Source organism: Haplochromis burtoni, unplaced genomic scaffold, assembly GCF_018398535.1.
Source record: "Haplochromis burtoni strain Fernald_Lab_line unplaced genomic scaffold, NCSU_Asbu1 Contig_235, whole genome shotgun sequence".
Classification (NCBI taxonomy): Eukaryota; Metazoa; Chordata; class Actinopteri; order Cichliformes; family Cichlidae; genus Haplochromis; species Haplochromis burtoni.
The window spans coordinates 716,730-730,458 of record NW_024582596.1 but is presented as its reverse complement, the minus strand read 5'-3'; the positions used below and the strand labels follow the sequence as shown (position 1 = coordinate 730,458).

Here is a 13,729-nt window from a genome sequence, read left to right as displayed (position 1 = left end):
GGTGGTTCGGGCATCTGGCAAGGATGCCCCCTGGGCGCCTCCTGGGCGAGGTGTTCCAGGCATGTCCCACCGGGAGGAGGCCCCAGGGCAGACCCAGGACACGCTGGAGAGATTATATCTCTCGGCTGGCCTGGGAACGCCTTGGTATTCCCCCGGTGGAGGAGGTGGCTGGGGAGAGGGAGGTCTGGACCTCTTTGCTTAGGCTGCTACCCCCGCGACCCGACCTCGGATAAGCGGATGAAGATGGATGGATGGATGGAAATTAGAATTCCCTTTATGCAGCATACTTATCTTTCTTAAACTGCCTTTACACCACAAGACACATTTACCCATCAACAAACATATGTACTTATTCACAGAGTGCCTTTTTAGCACGAAGAGCGGGTTTAGTTGACACAGGCGGGGTTCCTCTATTACTATTACCTTCACTAGATCTCTGAATTCAAAACCACTACTTTAACTCTGGTTTCAACTATCCACTATATAATAAAGGCAACGTGTCAGAAACAATGTAAGATTTAGAAAGAAAAAAAAAAGACTGGCAACTTCATTCCATCCTTACCAGTGGACATGGGCTCCAAGCTCCCCAGTCTGACAACACACAGTCTTCCGGGCAGGGCAGGTGGCTCTTGCGGGCCCCCAAAGGCATTTCCTCTGGGTCACACAAATAGTCCTCCACCTGTTCAGAGGGCCCGTCTATAGTGTTCAGCATGCACCTGGTCACAAAAAGTTGAAGCAAAAGTTAGTTTCACAGCATTCCTTCAACAACACTCGAATATTTGAGCCTATTTTTACAGTCTTCTTGAAAGAAAGCTGTTAATAAACATGAATACATGTGGTCTTTGTAAAGTCTTTGTAAAGCTAAATATCTGGATATTAAACCAGATGTACTCTATATTGCCAAAAATATATTTTTTAATGAAAATGGTTTAACATGATGTCGACCCATCCTCTAAGCTATAACAGCTTCAACTCTTCTGGGAAGACTTTCCATATGATGGGTATTTATGACTACTCTTCAAGAAGCACATTTGTGAGGTCAGACACTGATAATGGACATGAAGGCCAGTCCCCACTGGGGATTTTAATCATGTGGATTTAAAATCTGTGCTTTCTAAATTCCATCAGCACATTATGTGTGAAATGATCAGGCCAGACCCGATCAAGGGAACGCACACCGCTGAGGTAGTGAAGAAAGCCCACAAGAGACTCTACTTTCTGAGGGTTCTCAGAAAGAATAACATCCCTGAGAAACTGTTTGTGTCCTACTATCACTGCACAGTAGAAAGTATCCTGGTATCCTTCTCCAGCTGCACAGTAGCACAGAAGAGAAACCACTGCAGGGTTATACGGGTCACCCAGCGGATAGTGAGCTGTCCACTCCCCTCATTTAAACAACTGCACAACTCCCACACTGAGAGTGGTCTCAGGAACATTAAGAAAATCCCTCAACACCCATCACTCCCTGATCATGACCTGTTTCAAAGTCTACTTTTAGCCAGATGATTAAGATCCATAAAGACAGACTTAGGAAAAGCTTTTATCCCTCAGCCATCACATTGCTGCTAAGATAATCAGACAATCTGATCAAATACAACTTTCATGTACAATGTTTACAATGTTACAACACCGTCTCATGTTACCATGTTTACAGCTTTATGAGCATCACTGCTCCCAATAAACATAAACATAATCCGGTCATTAAGTCTGACGTCACTAGCCGTGTCTGGGCCTAAACTCCGCTGCAGGTCCATATATCAAACGATCACTATGGCATTACTGAGAGTTGAAAAACTGTCTAAAGTCTTTCATCTTTAATAAAATGATCAGCGTTCTGCTCTACCAGGTGTAACAATTGAGTTTAACATCCAGGCATCCATGAAAACGGAATTTATGACATTTAACGGAGTTAGAAGTTAGCAGGAAGTTAGCTCGCTAGCTTCTATCTAAATACAATATAGCATGTCCTGACTGCGGGGTTTTGGAAACAAATTCAAACGTACAGCTCTGTTATCACTTCCAGCTTAAATGAAGACAGAAAACTAAACAGCAGTGACGTTTGTAGGGTTACTGAAGTTGGGCTAGCTGCTATATAATGATGTGCTACGTGACCGCTAGCGACACAGCTATGTTAGCATAACATAAACAAGCTAACTTTTTTTTCCACTGGATAAAAGTTAACGTGAGTGTTCTCGGTGGTCAGGAACAAATGTAATCGCATGGCAGGATGCTGTAAAAGGACCAAACTTCAGCCAGGAGAACTGAGATAATCCATCCACAATACGAGGTTAGTCATTCATATACTGCTGCATGGGCTGGGCTGTAGTTACATCCTAAGGTTTTAAAAACTGAGCTTAAATAAATGATTAGCGGTAATAAAAGCCGAGGGAGGTCAACAGTGATCACTGACTGTTTTAGGAGCTTTTTGAGATTAAATAAAACAAGATACAAAACATTAAACATGTTAACAACACAAAAGCCATATTAAACACAGACTACTTTAGGCCTGCAAGTAGGATTCGTCACGTCATCACTTAACGACCGGATAGGTTGTTGGGAGCAGTGATTGTTCCCAACAAGGGTTGTTCACATCCCTGCTGTTATTTGCACACATTTCCCATTTTCTGTAAACAGTTTGTCAGGTTTTTTAATGCACAAATATATAGCACTTTTTGTATATTTTTAAAAGGATTATCTTACTCACTTTCACATTTCTTTGAATTTGAGTATGCTATTTTTACTAACTGTATGGTAATCTTTTTTTTGGATGTTAAATTTGCCCTTACAGTCTCTTATTTCTTTTTTTCTTTTCTTTTTTTTTTTACTTTCGTTACTTTTGTGTGAATATGCATGCTCCATCTGCCTGTCACTTTGCTGATGGAACACCTGAATTTCCCCAAAGAGGGACAACAAAGGATATTTCTATTCTATTCAATGATTTGGACGGGTCAGTGAATACTTTTGGCAATATAGTGTATATATGGGTTATAACATCATGCACTACTATTTTAATTTTTGATCACTTTTTAACAATTCAGCACAAGCAAACACTCAGCTCTGTTTTTCCTCCAAAAGGAAGAATATCACCTGTTTAAAGCTCAGAGACACTGACACATGAATCTGTTCATCTTACTTGACGTTTCGGGTTTGAACACCTTCACCACAGTTGTCATTCAGGTCCACATTGCTGACTTTCCACACACTCCAAGGCTCTGCCACCCACACATACTGCCCACAGTCACTGAGGCAAGGCACCACCTCATAGACCTGATGCACATAAAAACACCAGTTACCCTACAGGCACAGATGCATGATGTCAAAGAGGAAATTTAAATCCTTCCACTCAGTTTTGCTTAAGTTTGAAAATCATACATTATAATAAAACTAAATACCAAAACTAACTTTATGAAATAATTACAAAAAGCAGCAGCCTACTTACTTGAGCCTGTAAGTGGAATCCATTTGTAAAAGAAGACAAGGAAACCACAGAAAACAGCATTGTTTAAGTTATTATCCAAAAAAATAGGTATAAAGCTAGAATATAACACTTTAAGTGAGCCCTCTCTCACCTGGTTGACATGGTCCAATTTAGGGCAAGGTCTGCCACCATTGTATGGTTTTTCTCGGAGCCATTTAGAGCGAACTTTGACCCCACTGCCACATGATTTGCTACAGCGAGACCAGTTGGACCACTCACTTAGTTTGCAGTCAGATGGACAAGGAATGATGCAGGCTTCCTCGATATACCCTGTAACCAGTCACATAACAAAAAAGCAGAGCAAGATATTTGACAGCATCTTGGCTGTACACAGTTTTAGGAAGGTGTATGGCAAAATAGATTTTAATGGTCTGTTTTTATTATTTGACATACAGGTCATTCAGTCTCAAATTATTGTGGGCCTTCTGCTCGACCATCTCTGGTTTGCACAAAAATCTTATGGTCCAAAGTTTGGACATATTAAATTGCTGTAAAATTTTTGTTTCACATATCCAATCATTTTCAAGATATATGTTTGTGAAAAATGGTCCATCCATCTGATGGACTAATGAGCAGGGACTCCTCCTGGTAAGACATGTCTGAAACACCTCAACTGGAAGTGATCCAGGAGTCATCCTGGTCAGATGACCGAATTGCCTTAACTTGATTTTTTTTTCAAGGAAACTAATCCGTCACTTGTATTTAAAGCCTATTCTTTTGTGACCATGGGTGAGGAAGAAACGTAGATTGATTGGTAAATCAACAGCTTCTCTATGCACGTGTTTAAATGTGTGTGCAAAAACTTAGGTTAAACATAGTATTTTCATAGTGGTGGCTTAGCTCACCGAGATGAGCAGGTGGCCATTTGCCGTATGGCTTTGGCCGCCTGCTTCACTTCACTATCTAATAAAGTCAGAACAAGGTACTTTCGAGGTTGTAGTGAAGTTGTGTTGTGATGGTTACTTTTCTCTATCTTTTCCAATAAGGTATGGTCTCTCCATTTCAAACTAAGTGCTCTATTAGGGTGATATGCCACCTTGAGGTCTTGGCCTGATTATTCAAGACCTTCTATTTGGAGAGAAGCATTTTAAAATTTACTCTGGATTTAAAGAATAGGAGCCAATATGGGAGGCATATAGTCTTTCTTTCTCTTTCTGGTACCGGTTAGTACTCTCATTGCAGAGTACTGTGTGAGGTAAGTGTAACATAGTTAAATAGAGTTGAAGTTAAATCCCGCTAAATGGGACATTGGCACCACTTACTGTTGTAAAGGTCACCCTGCAACATTCACAAAGGGCAAGGGATTCTGGGTAATCCTCAGAATAATGGAGGATTCCTACAAGGTAAGGAATGCGCAAATGTCGTGGGGAAGAAAAATCATATCGCAGGTTGTAACAGTAATACAATCTGACCCGATTATTTTTGTTGTTTAAACATCATTTGTTGTGGGTAATTTCTCCAGTCCTTATGTTGAATTGATGCACATTTATGTGAGATTTCTTTATTGGGAAGAGAGAGAAAAAAACACGGGAGCATAGTTAGCTAACGCTGTTGTTGCTTTTCCATTTAGGTCTTTACGCTGACTGCCCACGACAATAAATGAAAGCATCCTAACTGGTTGCCTTTTTGTTGTGAATGCAGGAATGTGACTGTGCCACACTGTTTAGAGAATACTCATTGTTTTATGTACAGCTCTGAAATATATTTCTGTATTCCTTTCATTTGGGAAATTTAAAATGCAGATTAATTGTGTTGAGGTTCTTCTATTTCGTTCATATAATTTTACCACTATATGATCACACTGCAAGTGTAAATGTAATCCTCAGAATAATGGAGGATTCCTGCGAGGTCTTTACGCTGACTGCCCACGACAATAAATGAAAGCATTCTAACCTGTTGCCTTTTTGTTGTGAATGCAGACCAGAGAAGACACTACACAGAGGTCACATAAGCATGCAAATCAGTAACATAGGCTGTCTATATGACAACCAAGACAATTTACACAGTTTCACTGATTGAACACTTAATCACATTGTCTTTAGAATAATCAGCAAATGCAAATATATATATCTTGCAGCTAACATTTAGCTGTAACCCTGTCAAGTAGAGACGGCAGCAGAGGTGAAAACAGCACAAGGGATTGTGGGAACTCCACTTCCACATCTGGACTCAGTGTATGCTGGACAGATCCAAGAAAGGGACAGACATATTGCTGCAGACCCCACTGACACTGGCAATGGACTGTTTATACTGCTTCCTTCTGGAAAGCGTTATATGAACATACCAGACTGAGACACAGCTTCTTCCCCAGAGCTGCGAAATCCATTTCAATTCAGTGATGTTTTGCACATATTTCTAAGGCACAGGTGGATAGTAGCATTCAGTTGTCATTTTATTTTGTTAAATACCAATAAAATGATAGCAGAAGTGCTGTTACGTGTCTGGCCAATGTGTTTATTTGGTAGTTAAATGAAAGGCTTCGGTTTGTTAAGAGGGAGGAAAAAAAACTGTGTTCACATTTGCAGTTTTGTCTTGTTATATAATATTTGAAATTAAAAAAAATCTACACTTTCAGAAATATTTGTGGGTGTTTTCTTGTTTGTTTGGTTAGTTTTTTGTACTACTTGAACACTAAAGTGGCACTCCAAAGAGATGACAGTGTTAGCTGTGGCCCACGGCTCATTTAAGTTTGAGACCCCTGCTCTGCGGGGAACGGTGTTAATGTGACGCCTTGGGGTCAGATTTAGTTATTCAGTCACAGAAAACTCACCGTGGCTGTTGCATCGAGAAGTCTCCACTATCCTGTTGTCTTGGTCATAGCACACCATGGCTTGGTAGCGGTACCCTTGGCCACACTCTTTGATGTCACCTTGTATCTTCATGCCAAGCTGACCCTCCATGCGACCACCCTCGGATAGGATACAGTCCGACCAGTTGCCTACAGGCTGGGCATTGTATTTATTACATGGGCAGTACTGGGTCTCACTTAGGGGATACAGCTGGTTGTTTTTACACTGGTCATGCTTTCTACTTCTCCCTGCAGAAACAGCAAAAGATAAACGGTTATCATCTATAAGAATTTTCCACTAGTGAAGGGTTCAATGTGGTGACCTTCACACACAGAAAAGTAACAATATGCTTTTACATCTGCTGAACTAACACTAAAGTTTCTGGAAGTCGGCGACTCACCTACTAGCATCCTTTTGCGGGTTCTGACACCCACACAATCTGCTGTACAGGAAGAAAACTTGGACCAGCTGCTGAGTTGACAGTCTTCCTGGCAGGGCACCTGACAGGGTTGGGTGAGAGATGGCATGGAGCTAGCAAACTTAAGACAAGCTTCAATGTCTGCTTGTCCACCATCCTGCTTTCGGCATGAAACAGCTAAAGAAGGGGAAAAAAAGGAATGGAGTTCTGCAAAAATGGACTTTTGTTTTTGTAATAGCACACCATTTGTATAACCGATAATGTGAACTAATCACTAATGGATTTGATTATCAGATTTAGAGTACTATATGTACTATCAGGGTTGGGTATCAATTTCGATTTCTGTAACTGACAGTGTTGGGGAGTAACGGAATACATGTACCGCCGTTACGTATTTAAAATACAAAATATGAGTAACTGTATTCCGTTACAGTTACCGTTTAAAAAGGTGGTATTTAGAATACAGTTACTTTGTTGAAATAAATGGATTACACTGCGGTACTTTCCTGTTTCATGTTGTCGCGGGTCAGGACTGTTTGGGTTTTGTTTGACAGCTACGTTCTGTTGTTCCAGGCGGCAGCGTTACGGTTGCCATGGTTACAGGGCGACGCTCTCTCTCTCTCTGCGACTGTGTGTTTCCTGGGTGAGAGAGCGCCTTTTCGTTGTTGTTGTTGTGCTAAGCTAACAGGCAGAATGCTACAAGCATAGCTCTAAAGAATGTAGCATCATGGGCAGTGTAGTCCGTGTTGCAGGGAGAATGGACTGCCATACACGTTATGGGTCTGTGAGCGCGAGGAGGGAGAAAAAGGGGAGTGGAAAGGTACGAGTTGTCATCGAGGAAAAACGGGAGCTGGAAGCATGTAAATATAATAATAACCACTGCAGCCAAGAAGAGAGCCTGACGAGCCCAGTTGTAAGTAAGCTATTAAGACTCGACTGTACACCGTGTTCGTGTTTTCCTCCGAAAACAATAAGTTCCGTTGGAGCAGCCTTTCAACGCCTCTCTCTGTCTCTCGCAAGAAAAGTTGACCCACACAACAAAGTAAAGCTATTTTTCGGCTACGAGCCGACAGGGACCCCGCCGTATTAGTCAGAGGTCCCTTTACTACAGTTCGGAGCGCGGACCTTCAGTAATAGTAATAAATCACACAGCAATAGTACATTCACGTTGTTGTAAAAAGCATGATAATATATTAAGTAATCCAAAGTATTCAGAATACGTTACTCTCATTGAGTAACGTAACGGAATACGTTACAGAATACATTTTGGGGCATGTATTCTGTATTCTGTAGTGGAATACATTTTAAAAATAACCTTCCCAACACTGGTAACTGATTAGATTCAGTTCAATTTTGACTCAGTCAGTCAGAAATATTATAATTCTGATCATTTATCAGTACATGTCCATGTTTTTATATCTATGTGTAAAAACAACGCTGACACTTGTGAGACTTCATCAGAGGTGTGAGCATCACATCAGAGGCCTCTGTGTCAAAGTAAGTGAGGATAAAACTCAGAACAACATGAAGAAGACTTTCCTAGCCTGGCGTTTTATAGCAGATAATCTTCAGTAGATAGAAAAAGGGAAGAAAACCATGAACAATATCAACATATGAACATTACCTGATGCTGCTGAAGTGAAGCCGAGCAAAGTTATAGAGGTCTGATTAGAGACACAGCTAAGCATTTTGCAATTTAGCATCATTTGTAAAGTTTTTTTCAGTACTGAACAGCAGAAATGAAGCTTTTCTTGTCCAAGGTCATTTTTGAAAAAAAAACCCACAACAACCAAGAAACAGCGGGCGACGGTGCTGTACAAAACGGTAGACCGGTGTGTAAGAAGCAAGCAAATAATGCAGAAAACAGAGATTTTGATGGTAAACTGGTCGCTGAGTACACTGAGAGAGAGAGCTGTGCAGGAAGTAAAAGCCAAAGTCAGAGGTAATTTATGACAATGTTTCTCAAACGTGAAGCGTAGTTTGGATCTTCGTTTGCTGCTGGTTCAGTGAATTTTGGTCAGAGTGATGAAACCTGCAGCTTCAGAATCTATGAGACGTCTGCTTTCAGCACCTGATGGCATTTCTGTGTACGTGCCGTCGGGAGAACGATCCACGCTTTGTGTTTACATCTTTGTGCAGAATCCGTTTACCTGCTCTTTAATCATTTGCTGTTTTAGCTGTTTGGTGGTTGTTGACACAGTTTTGTGAGCTTTAACCTGAGATTCTGGCATTTCTGGCAAAATACATTTATATTTAAAAATCGATTCAGGATTTTATGAAATAATATTGTTTTATTCAAACTAAAATCTTTTTAAACCTACCCCAATATACTATCTTTCCAGCTGTCACAGAAAAATATAGATGGGCATGATTTGATAGCAGAACTTTTTTTTTTCCCCAATTGCCACTATTTAAGGTTATCTCTGTTTACTTCTGTTTAATATCCACAACATGGTTATGCCTTATGTAAGTGAAAGGGTGCACAGTAAAAGGGTAGTATTGTACTAATCAATTTAATTAATTCAGTTCAGTTTTATTTATACAGCCTCAAATCACAACATCATTTGCATCAAGGCACAGTCCTACAATAAAATAATACATACAGAGAAAAACCCAACAATCATATGACCCACTATGAGCAAATACTTTGGCAACAGTGGGAAGGAAAAACTCCCTTTTAACAGGAAGAAACCTCCAGCAGAACCAGGTTCAGGGAGGGGCGGGGCCATCTACCATGACTGGTTGGGGAGACAGGACAAAAGACACGCTGTGGAAGAGAGCCAGAGTATACCATTACAGGTACCTCCCAGGGATCAGGGTGAAGATAACCGGAAACTGGCAATGGCCTTGTGGCAGGGGTGTGGTGTCTGAGGGGCAGTGCCAAGGAGGCTGAGGCTTAGGTGGAGGTAATCAGGTGGATGAACTCTTTTTTCCTTTTTTAGTGCCTGCCACCAGCGACAAGAGAGGAGAGCTCACACATTTAATTATTAATCCAGTGAAGTGATTAATTATTGCTAAACATTTGCTTATATGTTTAACATTTCCCTGACCATGACATGTTATTTTGTGATTCCATTTATCAGTGTCTACATGCCCATCCACTCCTCCCCCACTAAATTATTATGTTTGTCTCCAGTGGGGATTTAAAAGATTTGCATCTTAAAACAGTCTACAACAAAATTAAAATCGTAAACTGACTTTCATAGTTAGAACTCGTCACCAGTGACAGATGACACTGCCACTGAGACCAGATCCGATTTTTATTTCAATATTCCAGTAAGCCACTAATGACCATTGTTTCTGAAAAACTACAATCAACTAAATGAATGAGAAAGAACTGGATTCAGAGCATTAGGAGACTCATAATAAATACTATAACTATTCCTACTGTGTGTCAAACACTTGCCTGATCACTGACCACAGAATTCCCTACAAAAGTGAGTTCTGCAGCTTCTTCTTTCAGCTTGTTAAATTGCAGTCATGGAACAGCTCTGCTGTCTGCCAAAACATGCAGTTATGAAGACTGTCTCTGAAAAAAAATATGAGCAAGGTTTGCTGACTTTTCAAATGATGGTGCAGCTGCTGTGATGGGCTGAAAGGAGGCACACTCCTGAGTGAAAACATCAACTAACCTGAACGTCATTCACTGCATCATTCACGTGTTAGAACCTTTTGACCATCATCCATTATAACAAGTTACAGAGGGGTCTCAAATCAGCACGGGCCTTCTGCGTGACCATTTCCAATTTGCAAAAAAATGTTATGGCACAAAGTCTGGACACAGAATGATTGCTGCAAGATTTTGGCTTCATATATCAAATACTGTCCAGCACATAATGTTTTGTGAAACTGCCTGCCGACCTACTTTGACCATTTTTTCACACATTGAAATCTGAGGCAATGTTTGAACGTGAATATCACAACATCTATTAAAGATAACAGCCTGAAAGTTTTCTTTGGACAGATATATTAAAACATGCCTAATGATTAAAATCTGAAAAATTAATTAAAGCCCTTGTGCAAAGTGAATGTTGAGCGCACCCTAATAAAACACTTCACACACACACGAGTGACACTTTTTTAATGGTATATAGTTGAATTTAACAATACTACGAAATAAAGCATGTAGAATATTTTTTGAACATAAAATTCATAGTCACAAAAATTAAGATAATGCCATTTTTCACTCAAGTTGGATCAAGTAAATATGACAAGTTGTAGCAGAAAATCACAAACACTGGTAAAGTGTCCAAACAGAATAAAATTCTGGAATCTCCACATGGTGAAAAAATGAAATTATTATGTTAAATATTAACATATTGTTTATTTCTGAGACCCAAATAATTATTGCTGAGAAATTTTTGCTTCATATATCAAATACTTTTCAAGATATATGTTTTTAGAAAAATGGTCCATCCACTCATTTTCAGGCATATTGAAATCGGAGACAATATTGGAACATGAATGGCCCAAAGACTATTACAGATAAAAGCCTGAAATTATTACTTGTCTTTCATCACTTCTGTTTTCATCAAAAGGAATTTAGAAAAGATTCTAAGTATTGGCTAAAATACAAAAAAAAAGTTCAAGCTCTCTTAAAAATTCCCATATTTGAATACACACTACTATAAAATGATAATTACTAACTACTGTACTTTCCACACTCTAAGGCGCACTTAAAATCCTTTAATTTCCTCAAAAATCAACAGTGCGCCTTATGTATGAATTCTAGTTGTGCTTACTGATCTCAAACCGATTTTATATGGTACACAGCACTTAAAAATCTGTCAAAAAATGTTTTAATACGACTTTGGTAAGCTAAGAAGCCGCACCACTTGATGGATTTTCAGAGCATAATGGTTACAGTGATCAGGAGCCTCGCGAAGTAATCTGGGTCCTAAACTCCGTCTTTTCCGGTCCCAAAGTCAAACGAACACTGCGGTATCACTGAGAGTTAAAAACTGTCTAAATTCTTTCATCTTTAATAAAATGATCAGCATTGCTGCTTTACCAGGTGTAACTATGAAGTTTAACATCCAGGCATCCATGAAAACGGAATTTATGACATTTAATGGAATTAGAAGTTAGCAGGACTTTAGCTCGCTAGCTTCCACTTAAACATGATTTAGCATGTTTGACTGAGAGATTTCTGAAATAATTCAAACGTACAGCTCTGCTATCACTTCCAACATAAATGAAGACAGGAAACTAAACAGCAGTGACGTTTGTAGGGTTACTTAAGTTGGGCTAGCTGCTATATAATGATGTGCTATGTGTTGGCTAGCAACACAGCTATGTTAGCATAACATAAACACAGTGAAGCTGGAGGATGAACGCTAACTTTTTTCCACTGGATAACATGAGGGTTCCTGATAGTTAGAGACAAATGCAATCGCATGGCAGGATGCTGTAAACGGACCAAACTTCAGTCAGGAGAACAACTGAGATAATCCATCCACAATACGAGGTTAGTCATTAATATACTGCAACAACATGGGAATAGAGAAGCTGCCAGAGAATTCAACATTAATGAATCAATGGTACGGAAGTGGAGGAAGCAAGAAGAATGAGTTTAATAAAGTTTGATTTATCTGACTGCTTTGTTTCGCTTAGTGCGCCTTATAATCTGGTGTGCCTTATGGTCTGAAAAATACAGTACAATAAAAGTTTTCTTAATTTTTGTGCCAAACAATTTCATGCAAAAAAAAGTTCTACATGTTTTACTTTAATATTATATACTATTCAGAAGTCATCACTAGTTGTCTCTGGCAGGTGAGAATGGCTTAGATTTTTTCATATTTCATTTACTGCACACTTTTTTGATCTGTCTCAAATTACACATCGTGATTCACTTTGATTGTTTAAAGAAACAAAAAAGCCAATGAAAATGTTAAATGTTAAAACATTGCCTCAGACTTTAGGCCTGGACCAAATTGCAAACGAAAAACAAGTATCTTGAAAAGTATTTGATATGTGAAGCTAATTATATATGTGGGGGGGGGGGTTGAGATGACAGAGTAAATGACCCAGACTTGAGGTGGAGGTAAAGCAGGCCATCTACTGATTGGAAGGTTGCGGTTTGATCCCTGGCTCCCCCACTCTGCATGTCAAAAATCCTTGGGCAAGATACTAACCCCCACTCGCTCTCCGATGCATCCATCAAGTATGAATGTTAGTTAATTAATTAGAAAGCACTGAAAGGCATAGAAAACAGTGCATGGGTGAATGCAGAGTCTTGTATAAAGTGCTTTGAGTGCTCCAGGAGAGTAGAAAAGCGCTATATAAGAATCAGTCCATTTACTATGGTGTTATTTTTGTGCCACTATTCTGAGCGCACATAAAAAAAATATTGCAGGTGCAAGTGTTGCATTTTGAGAAGAAATGTATTTTGAGTGAAGAAAAGCTAAATTTAAGTGAACAAAATTGCAAAAAATGTATTTCGGTGTTTGCTATTATCCACACACACACAATAGCAGCTCCTCTCACTCGGTTTTTGCATTTGCGCTCGCTTGCAATGTGTTGCTCGCGCTCTCAACATTTCTGCCTGTGCGCGCTCAACTCTTTCTCTACACCGTTATATTTGTGCCACAAAACCAGCCAATCACAGACTTGGATGCAAAAAAAATCTGATTAGCTGTTTTGGTCTCCAATCAGCTCGAAATGACGAAATGCAATATCCCAGAATGCATTTTGTCCAAAGCTCAAACGAGGCAGTGGCGGAGGAACGCGGTCGCGCATTTAAAACGCCAGTAAGCTAACGCTAGTCTGGTGACAATTAACTGCAGTTACTGGTTACATTTATTGAATATTGTTGTTTTTGTTTTTTTTTCACTATGGCCGAATGTTAAATTAACGTTTCAAGAGTTGAGTGATTTGATTTCAGTTTTGTTCGTTTTGGATGTCTTTTGTTACTCTGATTAAATGCCAAAACGGCCTATAGGAGTTTTGAATTGCGTTAAATTTCTTTTAGAATATTGAAACTTGTTGCGCAACACCTAGAATTAAATCTGTTTTGTAAATATTTAATTAACCTTGGATAATGTT

General features: G+C 39.5%; 1 protein-coding gene across 1 annotated transcript in view; it reads right to left on the bottom strand.

Moving 5' to 3' along the window:
* thsd7aa (thrombospondin, type I, domain containing 7Aa) overlaps nt 1-13,729 on the bottom strand; it is a gene marked incomplete in the record, with an annotated part of 199,123 nt that overhangs the window by 50,338 nt on the left and 135,056 nt on the right. Inside the window, 6 exon segments of the mRNA XM_005937818.3 lie at nt 563-716; nt 3,134-3,267; nt 3,440-3,445; nt 3,570-3,748; nt 6,249-6,515; nt 6,668-6,862. Coding sequence (XP_005937880.2) covers nt 563-716; nt 3,134-3,267; nt 3,440-3,445; nt 3,570-3,748; nt 6,249-6,515; nt 6,668-6,862 — 935 coding nt within the window.